This window comes from Urocitellus parryii, chromosome 5 (assembly GCF_045843805.1).
Source record: "Urocitellus parryii isolate mUroPar1 chromosome 5, mUroPar1.hap1, whole genome shotgun sequence".
NCBI classification, from domain to species: Eukaryota; Metazoa; Chordata; class Mammalia; order Rodentia; family Sciuridae; genus Urocitellus; species Urocitellus parryii.
Window position 1 is genome coordinate 141,854,052 of NC_135535.1, and position 23,198 is coordinate 141,877,249.

General features: G+C 32.3%; 1 protein-coding gene across 1 annotated transcript in view; it reads right to left on the minus strand.

Moving 5' to 3' along the window:
- The window catches only part of LOC144255073 (protocadherin-15-like), a 435,746-nt gene that overhangs the window by 227,904 nt on the left and 184,644 nt on the right, over positions 1–23,198 (minus strand). The window contains 2 exon segments of the mRNA XM_077799104.1: positions 2,257–2,389; positions 11,068–11,261. Of these exon segments, the coding sequence (XP_077655230.1) occupies positions 2,257–2,389; positions 11,068–11,261 (327 nt within the window).

Below are 23,198 nucleotides of genomic sequence, written 5' to 3' on the forward strand. Positions count from 1 at the left end.
CAGTAATCACCAACACAATATTAACACTGCAGCCTGCCAAACAACTTTTGGACAGAAGAAAAGGAAGGTTCTTAAAAATCAGGTGGGGAGAGAAACAGAGACCGTTATCTGAAAATAAATCACTTTGATCTCAGTCAAAACAAGATTATTTGGGAGCCAGTCCACTGCTGTCTTTCTGAACTGAGCAATGAGTCAGCAAATGTGGTACCACATGTGAGAAGCTGATGAGGGTAGATGGGGGAAAGGCAGTCAGAGAACCTCTAACACATCCCCTTATTGGAAGTCTTTGGAAGAGTAATTTGATGGAAGCTTTTCAAATTTTAGGTCACTCGTTTAAATTCAGTCTCAGTTGATCAGGAACAAAGGTGGGTGGTTGGTGGCCTATGAAAAATACCTTGATGGTGTCACCCTCATTCTTTCTAAAGTGACTGCCAGGGCAATTGGCACCCTTTTTTTTGCCTCCACCAGCAGCACAAAGTGTGAATTGAAATGTCATTGTAAGTATTTTTTCAGCCTTTGTGCCTAAGAAATCTGAGATATGAAAAGGCCAATTCCTTTTCATCTTTAACTCACAGCTAGCATTATTCTCCTATAATATGCTTCCTAGATCTTTCTGGGATTTATTGAATAAAACCTAGGCCACCTTATGAGAAAAATTATGGCTTACCTCATAGAAAGTTAAATTATATAAAGGAACATTGTTATAGAGGATTTAAAGATAAAACATGTAATTCCTGACAAGAAGCTTACAAATCGAAGATTTATTTTATTTTCCTTTTTGTTTCAATAAATGAATCCTCATGAATATAAAGAAACAAATTTTCATTATTTTATTACATTCATGTTTCTTAATATTAGGTTTTCCAATTCTATATCATTGTAATAATTTGACTAGCTGCTTTTTCTATCCTGAAGAAGTGGTATTTTTTTTCCTTTATGCAATTTCATTTCCCTTATGTTCTAATAGTAAGTAGACAATAAAATCAAACTCTTTCTAATCACCTGCAGAATAAAAACAAAATAAATTTTGAGGAGAGCTACAGAGAAGTACCTGGAAAAGCCAACCAAATTGTGACAGCCATGGGTAACCAGAAAGATATAATGGAAAGAGACCTGTTTTAGAAGTGTGGCAAATTCAGTTCACTGATCTTAAGCATCAATTATTTTTTATAAAGTTCACTTTCCACATCTGGAATATAGGCTGGTGTTTTGTTTTTTTTTTAATTTTCACATTATTTTCAATACTATGGAATAATTCTATAAAATTATTAATTAATCAGGATTGGAGTAAGAACATATCAGTATTCAAATGGATTTGTGCATGATGTAACTGTACTTATGTGACTTCCTAGACTGATGCTAGAACTTTTCTGCTTCTATTCGTATTAAAATCTCTCCTAATCTTAAGGGCCAGCTCCCTAAATTTTCATATTTAAAAATTCTTCTATTTCCATGTAACTCAAGGAAAAGATAAACTCTGTCCTCTGAATACCCATAGGTAAAACAATAGTCATGCTATGGTTCTATGATTGTTGTAGCAAGTGATAGTTATTGACACCATATGTAGCACAAACTGGAGCTGCATATTCAGTCAATGATACACCCTTAACTGGTCAAATGTGCTTTGGTCAGGAATATATAAATAGTAAAAACCAAGATATCATCTTGCACGTAACTCATATGCCCATGATTCTGAACTGGAAATAGAAACATCAGCTAAATATATACTTCTTATCTAAATGAATACACCAAGGCACATAATTATAAGACTAGCCTGCAACCATAGAATAGAATTTGCTTTAGAGTCAGAATGCCTATCATCAACCTTTGAGTCTAAGGTTATTTCCCTATACAACACAGTAGCAAAAATAAATCCAGCTGGGCAAGGGCACCCAAGACAGAAAATAATAGTCAGCTGCAAACTCTTTAGTTGCAAAGTATAAAATATTCAAGTGCATGTTTCCAGTCCCTTCATTTTCTCCTGTAATGATTACAGCTAATCCCTGCCAGCCAAACGTTAGTTCTTCATTGTGGCAATCAATAGAATAGATTAGCTGTGCAAACCCTACATCCATATTATGCTTGCTTTCCTTTCCAGATGGAATTTTCATTCTCTAGAATACAAGCAGGCATGCAACCCACCCTCTCAACCCCTAAAGAACAAATATAAACTCATTAGTCTCCAGCTTGTCACTTTAGAAAGTGTGTGTGTATATGTGTGTGTGTGTGTGTGTGTGTGTGTGATGTCAAACATACCTGTAGATTTAATAAAACAGCACCAATCCTCATGGCTTCACTGATTTCAAGGCTGTACATCAGCTGTGGAAAGCGGGGAGGGCTTTGATTATTTGGAGGAAGCACTTCAATGTACACTGTGCAGATGGAGTGCCTGCAGAAAATGAGAAGTGAACAAGATGTTTAAAAAGCTACATAGCATTTAAAGATAAACTGAACCTTTTATCATTTTTTGGGTTTTATAGGCCAAAAGCTTTTCAAACTTTATAGAAAATAGTAAAATCAGCTTGAAAGGATAGAAAAATAAAAGCTTCCTCTGGAACATTAACACTTCTACAAAATTATCTTACTAAAAAGGAAAGGAATTATTTCTGTATATTTTTAACTTAGGTAAAAGTACAAATTAAAAAGTAATAGCTATACAACAAAGCTAATAAATTAACATGGATGACTTTTGACTTTATTTTTTAATGCTTTTTTAATAGCAAAAAATATTCTATAAACATCTGGTAATAGGAGCTGTCCTTTGAGCTCTCTTCCTATTAAACCAGCAGAGGAAGTATTGATTAAAATACCACACAAAAGCAAATTATGGACTGTTTTGTTAGTTCTGTAGCTGACACGAGTGACTTAATGTAAGTATATGTAGAGTCAAGAACATAAATTAATTCTTACATAAATCAGTTGAAAACAAAACTAAATGGGTTTTAGTGTCTTTGTTTAAAGAGTATAATATGAAAAAACTAAAAGATGAGATTTAATTAATGCCTTTCTTGACCCATAATTTTCTTGAAGAATAAGAAAATACTTTGTTATTACAAACATAAAAGAAATAACACTGACAGAAATGTTTTTGACATCTTAAACTCTTTTTTTTCCATAATAAAAACTGAAGAAGCAAAGTTTATAAAGAAACACTGGCAAAAATATATAATTTATAAAATTTTATAAATTACAAAAAGGTCGTCCTCCATCTTGAAATACATATGCATCTTATGTAAACATACAAACATGGCCTGAAATGTATGCTTTAAACATTATTTTAACAAAATCATGATTTTTAGTTTAAAACATATTAATTATAGTTTCTGTTTGTGGCTAAAATGTTCTTGTTTTCTTAAAGTCTTTAATAAGTGTTTCAATTGAAAGACATGATCACCAAACACATTTTTCTCAGATTAAGTATGCCATCCTACTTTTTGAAAAGCTTTTCACTGAACACAGATCATGAGCACTGAGATTTAGTTTTATATCTTGTCACTTTGTAATATCCTGGAATCTAAGTTGTTTCTGAGCAGATCCTCAGTAGACACATAGCCATAGGATATTAGGCATCACTGAAAAGCTACATGACTTTAGAGAATTTCATTCTTGCATTTATTGTTGCAAAGGAAGTTTATTTCAAATTTTAGACTCTTGTATTCAATTATGATACCTCTATTCATTATTGCATCTGAGTTAACACTTTACTATTAAAATTTCCTAATAAAATTTTACTTTTTTCATATATGAATGTATGAGATAATAAAAATAATTTATTTATATGTACTAATATATAAAATAATTAAAATTGTTAATAATAAGATTAGCCTTTAGGTTCAGAGTGTTTAAAATAGGTTAAAATAAATGAAATGTTGCTTATAAACTTTAATTCATATGAAAATAAAATAATAGAAATTTACAAAATCTATTATACTTTACAGAAACTCCCAATTCTCATATTGTGAGAACAATGGGATTTAATTTGGAGGTAGAATTCATATCCTTCTAGATGGTGAATGGAACCCAACAGCCACACCAAGAGGTACATTCTCCTGGATATTTTTACCCTTGAGAATCTTGGCTTGTTTTAGTGTACTATTTATCAAGTCATTTAGTAATTTTATGTCTCTTCCTTTTTCCTGACTGTGTCTTCTCTATACATATGTTCTGTAACATTGGACTTATTATTCTCTATGCATACTATGTTTTACATAACTAGTGTTGATAACTTTAGGCAAGTGATATTGAGGCCAGGATTTGTGCTCAGACATTTTCAGATTACACTTTTGATGCTGCCACTGTGTGATCTTGGGCAGAACACAGACCAGCTTTTGTCCAATGTTACTGTTACCTTCATCTACACTTAGTTGTTTGCTTCACCTTCCACTTTCTAAAATAATTTATGCTATATTTACTAATTATGTTATTTTCCTTCTTGGACTTTGATCTTAGAGTTTTGGAAAAATTTCATTTCAAGGTTACTATCATCTTGAACATCCTGTCACTTCCCTTCCACATGTTTAAATAAACACTATCTTGAGAGTTATTGCTTTTTAAAATGATATCTTCTTTTTATTACTGATGTCAACAGAGTGTCAGAGTTAGCTTTTCTAAATTGAAAACCAACAGTATTTACAAGGAAATGATAACATTCATGTTGTAATAAATAGTAGTATTTCAACAGCATCATTTAAACACATAAATGATACACTAAGTAAATAATATTTTATGTATTTCATGTTTACATTTTATTTCCAGTTCTAAATACATAAAACTGAACATTTATATAACCAAATTTTATTTTGTATAAAGCTGGTTTGATGTATATAAATCTCTGTTTCCAAAACCGAAAACCATTATACTCTATTCTTTCACGTTTGGTATTAAAGGTCAAAGAAGAACAAAAGAGGTAATGCATTTCTCAAATAATCTTATGATTTTAAAGACTTTACATCATCAAATTTGGGCAGATAGTTTTATAAAGGTCATTTAAAAATCAGAAATAATAAGTCACTGAATTAAGTTTATAAAGTTAATTAGCAAAAACAGATAAACCAAAAAAGCAAGATTTTAACATTCAGACTTTGCTTGCCCTTTTTCCTTTCGTCTCAGAAGAACAAATTTAGGAAATACACTGGAGAATTTTTACTCATCTGATGTGTGTGAATATAAGACATTCTTGGTTTTTAATAAACCATCATGTTTATGTCACATGATGACATAAATTATTTCAAGTCTTGGGTTCAGACTATGAAATCACAATTTTTACTTATTTATACCAGGCATGAAACATCATCAAAAGCAACTATTTTCAAAAAATATTTTAATTGTCAATAGATCTTTTAATTAATTAATTAATTTATTTATTTATATGTGGTGCTGAGGATTGACCCCATGGCCTCACACATGCCAGGCAAGAGCTCCACCATTGAGCACAACTCCAGCCCCAAACATAACTCTTTTAAGAATAAAATAAATAAAATAAAACATGAATAAAGGGGAGGTATAAGGATGGAACTACGTTGCTTTAACTTTGGAAATGGTACAAATTAAAGTCAAACTTTTGCCATATTACAATAATAATCAGTAATGAGAGAATGTTGCTGGCATTTAGAGGATTGTACGATATATGCTATTTTCTATACAATTTTCTATTAAATATGTCAACATGTGTTATGTCTATTTGTAACTCTACATTTCAACCATGTTGTTTCTATGACAAAGTTTACAGGTGTTTATATTGCGTTCCTCAATAGACTTAAAGAAATTACTGTAGTTTTTCCTTTCTCACAAACATGGTCCTAGAAAAGCTATACTTATAGTTCAGTGCTCATTGATTCTGTTCTACTATTTTGAAAGTACAAATAGCAATCCACAGTAGATCTCAGATTTAAAACCAACATAAGAGGTCAAAGATAAACTCTTAAGGAAAATTAAGGGGCAGAATTTTAAAATGTAAAATGTATTTACCTGTAAAAACAGTAGGGCATTACAGACAGGAAAAATATGTGCAAATTCACAGAGAAATAAACTAGAAAACTATAAGTTTTATAAAACTAAAAATATGGTTATACATGGAACAGCAGTTGCAGTTATGATTGGAGATTGCAAATACTGTTAAATCAAACTTCATCTTGGCAATGGGGAATGGTTGACAAATTTTAAGAAGGTCAATGATATGATCAAATGTGTCAAACCATTCCTGTTCCCACAGCATTGCTTTCCTGTGTCTCCAATATCTTGCTCTTTTTTTCCCCTAGATGGATATTCTATTACTACCCCTTTACGTGTGAGTCTGACATTCTCTTCTGCCATCTTCTGAGTGCCAGGAGGGCAGAGGTCTCATGTTACCTCTATTTCCAGTGCCTACCCAAGAGACTAGGACTTGTGCAAACCAAGTAAATTTTTGTTAAAATAAATCAGTATTTATGTATCATGTCTTTATTAATGTTAAATATAACACATAAAGTTATTTAAAGACTATATATTCACAATGGAAAATTATTCAATTGGAGAATAGATTATTTATATATAGTTATTTATATATAGCCTTGGACTCCAAGAATTAAGTGGGGAAAATGATTCATTCTCTATCAAACAATCATTTTACAATAAATATTAGAAGCTGTTTAGGAGCAGGGCCTTTTATTTTTTCTTACATATTCATAAATACCTAGCAGTCATGAACTTAATACCAGAACTTAATAAATATTTATTCAATTTAACTGGATTATATACTAAGAAGGTGAGTTAGAGACACGATTAGTGTTAACAATACCCCAGAATGTTTTATGACTTCTGTTAGCTTTTACCTTTTGTCTCTACTCATCTTCTCATCAAAGCCTAAAACAAATGAGCACCAAAAAAGTCAATTATAGACTATTTCTTTTCTCATTTTGAATCTTTAGATCCTTTACCAAACTGAAATAACAGACACATAAACAGTAAATTCATCTTGGATATTTTGAGATTCAATGTTATTTAAATTTCTAAATTGAAGTTACCAATCTGAAAGAAAACTAATATGGAAATTTCCTCAAATTTTGAACACTGCTACTATTGTTTTTGATGCTTTTATTTAATTACATTTAGCTAATACTGTGGCTGTCTGGGTCAATCTATGAAGTATATCATAACCTATATTTTTATGTTCATAATTTAAAAATTTAAAAATAGCATCTTCTTCATAAAGCAAACAAAAAGCAAAACCTCACAACACAGTTCATTCATCAACTCAATTTGAAGGATTCATTTCCCTCCAGAGAAACTGCAAGTGTCATTATCCTGCAGTGCACAGGACATTATCCCAGCAAGTGAAATGAAGGTATATGGATTTTACTCTCTGCAGCTCCCACCTGACGTTTGACCACATGCTATATGGTGATTCTTTAGTATCCAACCCATTTTCTTAAAAAAGAAAAAGAGAGGTTAGGTCAACTATGCCTGGTATCAATGAAAAGACATAGCAATTAGATTCTGAAGGAAGCCCTTTGTTTCCCAGAGAGGAATACAATTTTGCTCAGGTACAATCTACTCTTGTACTGATCAATGCAGGTAACAGCTTATTCAGGCAAAGAGGTGATCACAACTTGCAAATAGGAACTGAGCAAGCTGAGGACTATGAAATCTCATTCATTAAATACAGTTGTCCCCCTTATCTGTGGTTTTTTGCTTTCTGTTTTTTTCAGTTGCTCACAGACAACCACAGTCCAAAAATTTTACATGGTAATTCTAGACATAAACAATTCCTAAGATTTAAATCGCAAGCCATTCCAAATAGCATGATGAACTCTTATATCATCCCTTTCCATTGTTTGTGTGACATTAGTCATGCCTTTGTCCAGCATATCCACAGAGTATATGCTCCCTACCCATCAGTTGTTTAGTTGCCATCTCAGTTATCACATGGACATTTGGAACTGCAATGATCGTGTTGAAATAACCTGTATTTTTAAAAAATATCTTTATTTTGTTTATTTACTTTTAAGTGGTTCTGAGGATTGAACCCAGTGCCATACACATGCGAGACCAGCCCTCTACTGCTGAGCCACAACCCCAGCCCAAAATAACCCCTATTTTGATTGATAATGGCCCCAAAGTGTAAGAGTACTGATGCTGAAAATTTTATTTCAGTGTGATATTTTTCTATTTTATTATTTATTATTATTCATATTATTGTTGATATTTTATGTGTTTAAATTACTAATTAAATTTTCTTATAATACATTTTGTATTATAAAAATATGTAATTATGCATATAGTGGAAGGAAAACATAGCATATATAGGATTTGGCACAACCTGAGGTTTCAGGAAGTCACTAGGGAGTTTTGAAACATAATCTTCACAAAAGAGGCCACCTACTCTATTCAAAAAAATATTAATTTAAAACTTTTCATTTAGCCACATGCAGTGGTGTATGTCCCAGTGATGCAAGAGGCTGAAGAAGAAGGATCTCAAGTTTGAGGCCAGCTTAAGCAACTTCCCAAGACTTCTGCATCACAGTAAGACACCTGAATTATTATTATATTATTATTATTCCAAAATAAATAAAATAAAAGGTACTGGGGATGTAGCTCAGTGGTAAAGCACCGCTGAGTTCAACTCCCAATTACAAAACAAACAAAAACATAGTAATCAGTCATAGTAATCATAACATATTGGAATATACAGCTCAGATCAGAAACATTTGACATAGCACTGTGTTTGATGGAGAAAAATTAGAATTTAAAATAAATTGATGAATATGAAAGGACTTTATTGAAGCTTCAAGTAAAATAAAGGTAAACTTGTTCTTTTTATTAGAATTACTTTGTTGCTAATAACCAATTGTAGTATCTTTTCTCTAAAATAATAACCACAGAGTTTATGGATATAGAAGAGAGGGGGAGGAGAAAGTTTTTTAATCCAACATATCTCAGTTCAAGTTCTAGTTCTATTACTTGCTTATTACAGAGCTAGAGGTTGCTAGATGGAGTGTTTAGTAAAGTAAATTATCCTATTTCAATCTCAGATTTCTAGATTCAAAAATAAATATAATTATACAAACATTCACAATGTTATTAAAATTAGAAATTATGTATGTAAAATGATAGCATGTTTAGCCTTACTGCATGCTCAGTGTTATTAATAATCTTTAATTCCTCTTAGAATAACTTATCTTCAATTAAGCTATTATTTGAAATTGATTCAAATTTCATTTTACACTTATTTTAAATTCCATAACTATTCAATATATAAAAATATTACACTTTTTCTTTTAAGAAATAGCATTTAATCATTTTATCATTTTAGGCATCTATACCTATTTGCTTTTCTGGTATATTAACAATGGCTACATCCAAAATGAGTGTGCCCAAAATTGAACTCATGTCCTTAAATCATGTGTGCTATTTTGACAATACCATTGCCAAGTCACCTTAATCAAACACCTGAGGCTTATTTATATTTATGACAATTTCATCTCCGTTCTTGCTAGATGTTTGGGGTAAGTATCAGAAACTTTTTTTCTAAAATCTTCCAATGGTGGTTTTGTATATAAATTCTATGCCTACAGTCCCCTTCAAAACTGTCCATCAGGACAGAAGTGAAGTCTTATATGATGATAGCTCATGAAAAATAAATGAATAATGAAATAGAATAGACCCGAATCCAAATACATAAGGAATATATGTTACAATTATGATATAATCAATGAAACTACAAGTTAGTGAAGAAATGAACTATTCGATATATTGTGTTGGGACAACAGGATAATTGACTGAAAAATTTGGCAGCATCAATACATCTACTGAAAACTAGAATAATTCCCAAATGCAACAAAGGCTTGAAAGCAATTATACCTACAGTAACAACTGTAACCCCCAAAAGCAATATTAGAAAATATAGATTAATTGTAAGCTGGGCTTAACATACCAATAGAAAAACAAACAAAATTTTATGAATCCAGAATTCATAGCAAATGTAATAGAGTTGGCAGTTAAACATTGGAAATATACTCACATAGATAAAAATAGATACTATATATTACCTATTGAATAGGGACAATATGAATAACAAATGTTTAAAAATAAATGCTTAATAACGACTAGAGAAATTGTATAGAATATCATTTTTAGACTTTGTTGTTAAAATTTTAGACTATAAGTTTTATAGCTGGCAACATGGCAGTTATCAAGAAAATTTAAAATTTCCACTGGGAATTTATTTATATACTTGTACATATTCATTAAAGTGATATATGTTCAATTTATTTACTTCTCTATTATCAGTATAAAAGAATGAAACAAAAAATCCATGGAAAGTTGCCTTCTTAAACAGAATCACATACATCTGAAAAAATATAAATAGCTGTGAAAAAATTTGAGGAATTTATCCAGAATTCATATGAAAACACAAACCAAAAACTGACAAATTGTGAAAGATTAATAATCCAGCAAAGTGTAAGATTATATTCATATTCATTAATATTTTTTGAAATGTCTATTGAAAATTTGGAAATAATTCATTATTAAGAGGTATCTCAAGTGGGGAACTAAAAGAATATAGTTGTAGTAGTAAAATTTTAAACTTCTGTGTGTGTGTGTGTGTGTGTGTGCATGTCTGTAGTATGTAATATATATGTAATATATATATATATATTTACATTTATATTTTACGTATAAATTTTAATAATCACTCACTGAGAGGTGGTTTCAAAATCATGACAATAATATGCTTCTGACTATCTGTGAAGCTCTTTGAAGAAAAGAGTCTTTCACTGTCAGCAACCTTGTTTTTGAGTAATAAATTGGAAACATGCCTCTGATATCTTCCAGTTCTTCTTTAGAGCAGAGACCTTCCTCCTTCATCTGTGAGATCATAGTTAATAATTCTGTGGTTTAATATTAATTTTAATGTCCTCTTCCCAAAATTTAACCAATAAGAATACGCAGTTCCTGAGAATGCTCTGATATTTTCTGTTCTAATTTAGATGTTTACAGGATAAAAGAATATTTGCCGAGCCTCTTAAATTTAATTATAGGGTTAAACAGGAGCAGCAAAAAGACCGCATTGGCTCTAATATAAATTACCTTCTCTCTGCAGGAGGAGCATTATCCGATGCTTGGACCGTGAGCGCATAAGTCCTCCCGACTATCAATTCCACCCCTGGAGCGATGGTGATAAGCCCTGTTGTTTTATTGATGATGAAGTCTCCCTGAGCCCCAACCAGGATCTCATATGTGATCTCCCCATTTGACCCTTCATCTGCGTCGACTGCAGTGAGCTGGAATTGAAAATCACAACATAAATCCTCTTGGGATTCAACTTTTCACCATTGTGTTATTTTTTTCCTCCCCCAAACCACAAGGAGCTTGTTTTCAAAGACAAAATATAAGTGAAGAAACTTTTCTTGGCATATATGCTCTTGTTTTGTTGATTTGAGGCTCCTGTGTTCTATTAGGATACTGAAAAAAATTGCAAAAATACTGAAAAAAACAGTTGCAAAAAGGTTTTCTTCTTTTTTAAGAGTGATGAGAGAAAACCTTTGAATCTTGAAGACTATTTTTATGTTAAATAAATAAAACAAAGGAAATTCCTAACATAAAATCCAATATCCTGTAGAAAATTTAATATTTTTTCTCACTTCCTGTTGTTGATACATAAATACATATTTCTGAATTCTGAGATCAGGGGAAAAAATAGGCAAAGTGCTCTTTATTACTGCATCTTTCCTTTTGCTCTCACTTTTTTCCATCATAATGTATTCCTGCCCTATAATCTTGCTGACACTGATGTGTGAAAGACTGATAAGGTTACCGGAATTGCAGTATAGAAAATAAACTAGTGTTTCTTTAATTGCAGAAAATAAAAGTTAATGCAACTCCAGATATAATTTTTGAGTAAATAAAAATATTCAGACCCCCTGAATTGATATTGTATAAGCATCTAAACACAGGTAGAGCTAATATCCACCTATTTAAAGTCATTTTGAGGCAAAGAGTATCTAATAAAACAGTATATTTGGGTTACTATATGAAAAGAAAATAACTTTTATTAATCCTATAAAACAACGTTAAAGAATAATGATTATTATAGACAAGGATCCTTGATTTCCTGATACATATATACAAACTAAAGAAAGAAAAAGAATAGAAATGGATTCTAGTGGGAAGTATTATAATATGCATTGTACAAACATTCACAGAACTTTATGTTTTCTTCATACCAAAATTTGCATGAGGAGGAAAATAGATGAGATTTAAACATGGAAGAAGACAAAATGTTTCTATTTCTATTTCTGTTTTCTATAAGGAAAACATACACAACTTTAATACATAGTAGAAACCTTTTCCTTATTTAATTACATTTTCTCATGTGACTCTAATCCCATGTTTTACTTCTATAATGTCAGGAGCTTTTTATAGCTCACAGACTCCATTGGGAATCTGACTAGTACTCTGGGGCACACTGCTTTCTTGATACCCTGTGAATGTCCACATGTACCTTGAAACTTCACTTCTATTTCACTTCATAGTAATGAATGGCCCATTTGAAGGTTCAGTTTTAATATTCCCCATAAATGTAAACAAAGTTTTTCTTATACAACACCCCATGAGGATTACATGGATAGGTGGGATATGATCTATTTCTGAATTTACTGCAGTTGCATTTAGCCTGATATTGTACACAGAAATATCAATAACAAAAATACTTGGAAGATAAAAGGAAATTTGAGAAACTGGCATTAATACAGCTAAATCGTGTGGCTGGATACTTTAGGGTAGACAGATGTGGCTGCCAGAAGGAAAGACATTTCATTAAATGATTCTGTGATGTACATGAGAATGACAGACATAGACCTTAAGGCAAAAAAGAAGGAAACTATTCAGAGAAACAGCCAAAATGAATGATGTATATTTATGAAGCACTGTTCAAGTCAGATAAATTCGTTCTCTTTTGTGTGTGGATAAAGTTAGATAATTAGAGGGTGGGGGTAGGAGAGGAGATATCAATTTTGATTATAGTAAATCACTTAAGCAAAATGTCTCAGGAAATCTTAATTAAAATTTAGCTCAAATTGGATTCAATATTAACATTCTTCCTGGGACTTAAATTGGCTAAAGGAATTTAATGATAAATGGCAACACATCAAGTTAAGGAGAGGTGTTGAGGAGTGTGCTTCAGGGACATGGGTATCATGGCTGATCTTATTTAATATTTTCATAAATGAGGTTGGAAGGGAAGATAAGCTGGATGATAATTAAATTGAGAAAGACACCCATCTGGGAGGTGCTGTAAATACTGCACAAAGCTGTGAAGCACAGGCAAGAGAAATACCCCTAAAATTGCAGAGCCAGTCAACCACAGATAAGGTATCATATTCAGGGAAAACGACTAGCTCCTCAGAAACTATTAGCATGTGGAAAGATTAGGAAAAAAACCAATGAATTCTATTTTTAGGTTAGTTAAATAGCTTTATACTATTTTCAGTCTCTTACTGCTAAATAATAAAATATGGGTTAAGAATCAACATACTTTTGAAGAAATCAATGATAGTCCAAGGTTGGAAAAGAGAGCTGAGACTCTGACTCTGAACACCTGACTAATAATAATGTATTTCATGCAAGCCAAGGCACTTCTTTAGTCCTCAATATTACTAAGCAGTAGACTTTTCCTTCTGTATTCTATCGTATGTTGGTAGATAGAGCTTTAGATGCTAGTTTTGCAGCTAAACTATGGTGAGGGTTTAATTCAGCTGCAACTCAATAGCTGACCAATGCCAGTTTCCACTGCTCCTCTTGTCTTCATGTAACTAAATCAAAGGTTCTCATGAAATAAAACAGTGCCAGCAAACAGGAAGAATATAATTGATGACATGGTTTTCATTTATTCCAGAAGCTAAGTTTACTACTGAAGTTTCTTGATATATATATATATATATATATATATATATATATATATGAATCAAAATTTAATTTCAAATGCTAATTTAACTTGAAATTATGTCACTTCAACCACAAAAATACAATTGTAGAAAAAGAATTTAAAGATTGTTTATTCTTCTTATTTTGCTTTATGACTGTTTCTGTAGGGAACATTATGATTTGAGATCTTGGTATTCGGTGCCATGTGATCACTTATATGCCAAACCATCTGTTATAATTTTGATTTGGGATCCCACGCAAAAAACCCATGGTCCAAAAGCTTGGTCCCCAATGCAGCAAGGTTCACAGGAGGCGCTTTCAGCAATGATAGGATGATGAGGGCTTTGATCTCACTGATGAATTAATCCACTGATAGCAGAATGGACTACTAGGATGTGGGACCTAGTTTGAGTAAGTAGGTCAATTCAGGTATGTCTTGAAAAGGTATATCTTCCCCCTTACACCTCTCTCTCTCTCTCTCTCTCTCTCTCTCTCTCTCTCTCTCTTTCTCTCTTTCTCTCTCTCTCCTTCCTGGAAGCCATGAGCTGAGGAGAGCTCTCCTGAGCCATGTTCTTCCACCATGATGTTTCTGCCTCGGAGACAATCTGCCATGGACAGAATCCTCTAAAACTTTGAGTCAAAGAAAACTTTTCTTCCTCTAAGTTGTTCTTGTGGGGTATTATCAAAGCTGACTAACATGCCCTCTTTGATTAATGTATGATTATTCATACAATGGGCAAAGATCTTAATATGAAGATAGTGGTGTGGCTTTTGTGTAAAAATCATATTGATGCCTGTTGTCCCAGTAGTTTGGGAGGCTGGTGCAGGAGGATTGCAAGTTCAAAGCCAGTCTCAGCAAAAGTGAGAGGCTAAGCAACTCAGTGAGACTCTGTCTCCATATAAAAGGCAAAATAGGGCTGGGGATGTGCCTCAGTGGTCGAATGCCTCTAAATTCAATCCCTGGTATCCCCCCAAATTATAATGAATCATTAAATGAGTGATAATAAAGTAATTAAACATTTCTCTATACCATTTTCTCTGTTTGACTTCTGAATTAAAGAATTATCTATATTTTAAAATCGAGCACTTTTAAAAATACATTTTTAAAGCATTTTTTAAAAATCTCTAATTATTCAGGTTGAATATTTGAATCAAAAAGACAGGGGGAAAAACAGCGCCACTTGAGTAGTATTTGACATATTTAGAATAAGATAGGACCATGAATGCTCAAGTTTGATTCTTTTCACAAAGATGTTAAATGTGCAAGATGCACTTTGAATTGATGTTATGCTATAACTTGTAAATCTCAGTTGTAAAAAGCCTGAAAAATATTGCAATCTTTCCAAAGAAAAGTGTTATAGAAGTAAACTACTGAGACCACTTGTTATTAATGCCAGATAACATAATTCTTGGAAAAATATGTAAGAAAACATTTGTTTAAAAATAATTAATGATCATGTACAGTGTTCCCAGGCAACACAGTAGGAGTGAAGTGTAAGCTAAAATTGGTAAATTATACTGGGCTCTGTGGTTTTTTGCAACTTACTGCCAGATGAGAGAGATTTTTCAATAATAAACAAAGAAATCCATATTGACATGTTATGACAAGTGCAATTAAAAAATGAGCCCAAGGAACATTGAGTGGGTGATAGGATAAGCATGAAAGCCTTTCTGGCATAGGTTACAGTTAAGATAGAATTTGGAAAATGAGAATATGACTGAAGAAAATAGATTAAGAGCATTTTATGGGAAAAGGAAGGGCATATGTGAATGAAATACAGCCCTGTGCTATATAACGGCGTCTTGAACAACAACAGATTGCACAGACAGCAGTGCCTTCATGAGATTATAATGGAGCTGAGAAATTCCCATCACCTAGTGAAGTTGTAGGCATTGTAACTTTAAAATGCAATGCATTACTCATATGTTGGGGGCAGTGCTTGTGTAAACAACACTCTGCACTGCCCGCAGTATAAAAGTATAGCATACATGATTGTGCTCAGTTCCTAACACTTGAAAATAGTAATGAGTAACTGTTACTGGATTATGTTTATTTTACATGCTACACTTGTCATCATTGTTTTAGAGTATACTTCATCTACTTATAAAAACATTTACTATAAAACAGTTCGTCATGATATGCCAGCAGCAGTAGCTTCAAATGACTTGTTTATGTTGTCTCTGAATGCCACATTGAGTAATGGACCTTTATATCTCAGTTTGCATATGTATGTATGTGTTTGCACAGTGATGAAATCATCAAATGAAGCATTTCTCAAAAAAACATATCCCTGATGTTAAGCAACACAAGGTTCTGCTAAAACATTCTCAGGGATGCCAAACACGATGAACTAGAAAAAGACGAGCACGCAATGAAGTTGCTGAGCTCAGTTGAGACAAGCTGATTAAGAGTTTTTGCTGGTTGTGCTAAGAGAGTTTAGAACACTACAGCAGAGCTAAAAAAAAAAAAAAGAAAGAATTAACTTATATTTGATACTTACTATGTATGGTTGTCTGTGTTGTTTCCTTTTGTGTTTTTTTTTTCTGTGTGTGCATGTGTGTGAGTCTGTGTTGTGTGTATATTTATGGAGGGCAGGGAAACCTGGGGAGGTTAGTAAAATTTTAGAAAAAAAGGATGTAAGAGAAAAAATTAAAAGTAGAGATCTATTATCATTTTATTGTATTTATCTATCTGTCTACTTATATATTTATTTATTTTGAGATAGGGTCTCACTAAGTTGCTTAGGGCCTCAGTAAATTGCTGAAGCTAGCTTTGAACTTTCAATTCTCCTGACTCAGCCTCCTGAACCACTAGGATTACAGGCATGCATCACTGCACCCAGCTGGGTCAGTTATTTTTAATGGTTCTTATATATGATGAAAATTATGGTTAAATTCTGCTGGTATCCAAAATATGAACCACAACATTTCATACCTGATTTAGATGACAAACTGGATGTGGAGACAGAAAATTTTTCGTCAACAGCATAAATAATAAAATCAAACATTAAAGAATAGAAGCCATATTGTTTTCTGTGGTAAAAATAGGCTACTTTCACATCACAGGTTTCTGCTGGTATGAGATTTTCTGATTTATATAGAAACACATTTTGAACTTTTAATGACAAAACCTCTTTGGTTATAGAAACCTCATACTCTAAATATTTGTTGACTAAGTTGGGTAGTCTGTTAGAATCTAAGCATAAGACAGTCAAAGGAATTTATTTGTGTTCTAACTTCAAGTGCATTTCACCTAGAGAATTTAAGGGGAGTGATAGAGAGCTGGAGTAGGGGTTTTCTGAAGGCATAGTCATTGAGGAGGCACTGTTTGTTCTTCTCAGAATCTCAGATCTTGTCTGGATTTTTTTGATTTGATTTTCTACCACAGAAGGGGGAAAAAAAAGATTGCACTGTTTGCACAATTCACTTCTATCTGCTTCCAAGTATGTCATGGTGATTCCTATTATTTTGTATTTTACATTTACTAAGGCAGATTTTTTCTGGATATTTATTTATTTATTTATTTGTCTGGTCTATTTGTAAAAGTATAAGAAAAAAAGAATTCTTCAAGTTTCGTGTAACAGGTTGCAGAATTGCCTTTACATTAAAAAAATTGTGACATTTAAATTTTCTTAAACAGTAGTTACTTTATTTTAATTCAACAAAGAATTAGTATACCAACATGCTATTTATTATGATTTTATTAGATGTATATTTTATTACTTAATATAAAATTTAGTCATAAAATGAAAACATTAACATAGTAGTTATGCAAAAACTCTATAACTTATAAATGAAACACAAAAGGACTAAGTTAGAATGAGAAAAAACAAACAGTATTTTTGCTCCAATTAATATAGTATATTTATTTTTTGCTTTTTTGTTTTCATCTACTTCAAAATAGGATAGTCTAATTTCAAAATTCATAATTCTGTTCCTTCTTTTATACTACATATCTGGACCCACCACTACAACCTCACTAACATCCATTTTTTACAGTGGCAAAGAGAAGCATATTGGAGACAGAACTTTGGCAATGATGATTGGGTATATCACATAAAAATTAGTTAAAATCACTGGCTGTTAAAATTGAGAAAATTTTATCTCGGATAAAGGATTTGTGTTTATAATCTATAAAAAAACCCTTTAAAGTCAATACTAAGAAAACAATACAACTTGTTTAAAATAGGCAAAGGATTTGAACAGATATTTACTAGATGACTAATAAGCTCATGAAAATGTTTTAATGTCATTAGTCATTAGGAAAATGCACATTAAAAACATGAGATACTACTAAGCACCAGCTATGGTAGATTTAATATGGAAAGTGAAAATACTAAGTGCCAATGAGTCTATTATTAAAAATTAAAATGGCTTAATGGCAATAAAAAGTAATCTGGTAGTTTCTTTAAAAAAACTTAAGCATATGACAGGGTTGAAATTCAGTGGTAGAGCACTCGCCTGGCACACACAAGACCTGGGTTTGATGCTTAGCACTTGAAGAGAGAGAGAGAGAGAGAGAGAGAGAGAGAGAGAGAGAGAGAGAGAAGAACACCCTTAAGCAAATATGCTTACAATAAAACCTAGTAAGTCTCCTTCTAGGTATTTATATATACCCATAGGAAAAAAATATATGATCATTACATGATGTATACATGTCAAATTATCACACAGTTTCTTGTAAATATAATTAAAACAATATTTTTTTTAAAATTTGTCTATAAAGAGATTTGAACAGAATATTCTTAGCCATATTATTCATACTCTCCCAAACTAGAAACAACTAAATATCTATCAATTGATGAACAGATAACCAAATGTGTATTTTTATATAGTGGAATATTATTTCATAATTCAAAGAAACAGAAATGTAGGATTGATTCATGATGGTGCAGTATGTAGATTAGCCATATAAACATTATGCTATGTAAAAAAAAATGAGAGAAAAAAAGAAAACTACATGTAATATGTATGATGATTTTTATCTTAGATATTCCCCAAAGGCACATATGCTAAATACTTGGCCACCAGCTATGGTGCTGTTGGGAAATGGGTGAACCTTCACTAGGTAGTGTCTAGTGAAAGAAAGGAAAGTCACTGGGGTGTGCCCTTATGGGGGCTATTGGTGTCTTAGCCCACTGCCTCTCTATTTTTGCTTCTTGTTTGCCACAAGGTGAGCAGAGAGCTCTCTGTCACATGCTGTCCACTATGATGTTATGCCTCATCTCAAGCCCAAAGGCAACAAAGCCAAGTGAACATAGACTGAAACCTCTGAAACTTGGGACCAAAATAAATCTTTCTACTTTTTAAAGTTTATTTTTCTTAGAAATTTGGCACAAGGCAGAAAGCTGAGTAATATAATATGATTTCATATTTTTAAATTTGTAGACAAGAAAAAGTTTTATCAGTGAAATGACTGCCTAGAACTGTAGAGAGAGTATTGAATGCAAGTGGGCATGAACAAACATTTGCAATGATGAAATGAAATGTACAGACCTATGTTGTAATTGTTGTACAACTGCCTAAATTTAGTAAAATAATTCATAGAAGAATACATGTATATTAGCACATAAAAATTATTAACTCAGAAAGGCTCTCAAAAATTACAAAGATAATTTTATCCACACATATGATTACTTTTATTCATCTGTGTCATTATGCCCTTTTTTTGGCATTAATAGGATGTCCTTCGGGCTAATTGTTCATGTTTTTTCATTATTTGATTCATTTTTCTCCTTTATTCCTCCTTTTGTAGGCACTTTCCAAACTTTAGTTCAAGGAATATTTGTTTAAGTCTTTGTCTTTTAAACTTTTATAGTTTCCTCTACTCTCTCGATTCTAGGAATTGACAATCAACTTCACAGCACTTCTTACCAAATTTTGAAACCTAGATCTTTTTCCTGGGAATGGAAAAGGGAAAAGCCTGGCAAAAAAGAAACAGCAGTACCATAGGTGGAAAAGAGATTAGAATCAACAATCATAACTTTAAAGACTGAATCAGTGTTAAGAATAGTGATAAGTAAATAAGCAGTGTGGAAAATGTAGACTATGGAATAGATAACACATAAACAAGGACTTCAAGAAAATATGCTGATATTTTCCTGTGAGAAAATGTTGTAGACCAAAGTATAACTCTCCTAGATGCTCTTTTCAGATGTAGCACCGAGTCATGGTCAATGCTGGAAAAGTGCCCAGATTTGACTTTTCTATAAATGAAGGTACAAGATATACCTGAGAGTTATATTGAGATGATTTATTACCAATATGTCCCTTGATGAGTGCCAGAATACTAGGTTTACATGTACCACATGGATCTTTTTTGCTTGTTTTGTTTATTATTGCATTTGAAGCCTTAAGAGAAATCCTAGCTTGACCTAAGCAGATATATTCTGTGGCAGCAGCTATAGCTTAAATATGCATAATATGTTTCAGAATGACATCACTTAAACATTGTCACTGGTGTCCCGGCACTATAGCTCTTTTAATTCACCAGATGTGGTGGAGGGTGGGATTGAATAGAAACAAATATTAAGAAAATTGAAACCAGGCCCAAGAATGTGCATAAGGAAGTACATCATGATCCCATATCTCAGATGATTTGCTCCTGAAAATTCACCAGGGACATTTATGGGAAGCTCTTGGAACATTCAGGATGAACTTCACCCAGAATTTGAATACACCCAAACTACAAGTTTCTAAGAGACACAATAGTTCTGTGTACACAAAGCCTACTTAAAGTACTTTCATACCATGTGTACTTGGTGATGTATGTGGCCTGCACATCAACTCTGGAAATTAAGAGCTGAGAGGAATCTGGAGGCTTGTGAACTGGAGTTGGTTTGCTCGACCCACTTGTTAACCCAAATAAACAATGTAGGGAGTAATCTTCTTCAGTAAGCTGGCATTACTCAGGAATGACTGATGTAATCTGATGCATTTAAAAGTTTACAGTTTGTTCTACTGGAGAATCAAGTCAGGGAGGAATAGTGTGGAAACAGGCCAGTCTAAATTATAGCAGGATATAATTTTTAAGTATGGTTGCTATCAGTGTTCTCTCACAGGCATAGTTTTATTAATTAGAAAACAAAATTATTTGTCTGAGCATATAGCTCAGTGGTAGAATGCTTGCATAGGCTGTGTGAGGTTCTGAGTTCAATCTCTAGTAATACACAAGAAAAGCAAGTAAAAGAAAACAAACTTATCTTCTCCATGGTACCTCTGGTAAGGTTTGGACAGATTAAAGATGCTCAATGAGTTTCCTCATAAGAAACAACTGGTTGGTATAATGGAATAATACTCCAAAGTTTTTGCTAGTAAACATTTTTACCTGATAAACAGTTGCTAATAACTACTCTGGTAATGGAAAATGTACAGTACATGTGAAAAAGCAGATTTACTGGGAAAGTTGAGAAAACAACATGGTAATATTAAGTGAAGTATTTGGTGGTAATCCAATTCTCTGCCTCAACTCTATGTGGTAATGAAGAATTTTCAAATTTACTTATGCATTTAGATCAAAATAAAATTTGAGTAGATTGATCTCTAAGAGAGAAAAGTTATTTGGGAAGGCAACCTAAAGCTCTTAAACAAGATCATATCTCTGGAGACAGACTTACCAGCAAAATAATTTAATTTACATTCAAAATACTTATATACACAGTTGAATGTCTCTATCAATGCTTATTAAAAAGTTAAAGTAAGTACTTTAGTTATATTTTAATATAAATATTTCACTTAATATTACCATGTTGTTTTTCTCAACCATTTGTCTCTTATGAGGAAACTCATTGAGCATCTTTAATCTGTCCAAACCTTACCAGAGGTACTATGGAGAAGATAAGTTTGTTTTCTTTTACTTGCTTTGCTTGTGTAATACTGGAGATTGAACTCAGAACCTCACACAGCTTAGGCAAGCATCTGACCACTACGCTACATGCTCAGACAAATAATTTTGTTTTCTAATTAATAAAACTATGCCTGTGAGAGAACCCTTTGAACTCTAGATAGGGCAAAGGGGAGAGAGGGGAAGAAAGGGAGCATGTGGGTAGGAAAGATGGTGGAATAAGATGGACATCATTACTCTAAGTACATGTATGAAGATACCAATTGTGTGACTCTACTTTGTGTACAACCAGAGAAATGAAAATTGTGCTCTATATGTGTAACATGAATTGTAATGCATTCTTATGTCATATATAACAAATTAAAATTTTTGAAAAATAAGTAAAATAAGACAAAGGAAATAAACAATTTTCAAATGCTAAAGGAATAATAAAAGAAAATTTAGGACAAATTATGATTAATCTGATTTGTTTAGGGAATTTAATTTCCTACTGGATGAAATATATTCTGGGGATTGTCAGTGTTTTAGTAACTCTATTATATGTACTAGATAGAAAAAATATATAGCAAAGAGGTGAGACATTCTGAATTCATATTGTTTAAAGGACATAAAAAGAGATATTCAGAGGTCACAAGATTTTCACTATGTTATTGCTATAAAATTATTCATTGCTTGTACTGTATCCTTGCTTATGGATGAATAAACTTGAAGCTGGATAAGCCCTTTCAAGGACCTCAAGGGTGATAGTCATGCTGAACCAAATACAAGTCTTGCTGGTTAAGCAAATTGAACATTGGAGATTTATTTATTTCAATATTTATTTTCTCTGGAGTTAATGTAAACAACTGATTCTTTAAAATGTATAATAGACTATTGATTAATTCTCTTCTGTTCAGCATATCATAGAATAACTCAGGATGATGGGTGCCTTTGTAGAGTTGGTAGTTGTCAAATTTTTTTCTCAAATGTATAAATAAGAAAGAGTTACAGATACTAGTAACAATAACATCATAATAAATTTCTTATGAACCATCAGAAATGTTTTCACTGAAGATGGATCTGTAAACTAGATGTTCCTCTTCCTCAAAGAAAGCCAAGAATGAAACAAGAAATCTTTAAATATTTCCTAATATTCTGTGAGAATTTTGGAGGACATCTTTGGCAACTTCAGAATCATTTTGTAGAAATACATTCATTCTCATTACTTACACTCTGAAATTGGAAATGGGGACTTAAGTACTCCAATGCTATTGCACTCTGTGATGTTCAACTTCCACTCTCATTATGTCAGTTTATGATTTCCTCAAAATTAGCTTTCATCAATCCCTACCTTATGAGCTTTAATCCATCAATTTTAGGACCTGGTTCTAAATATTTCTCAAGAAATCTCATGTTAATTACAACAGCCAAAGCTATACTACTTTGTAATGAGGGATATTCCTTAAATTAACTG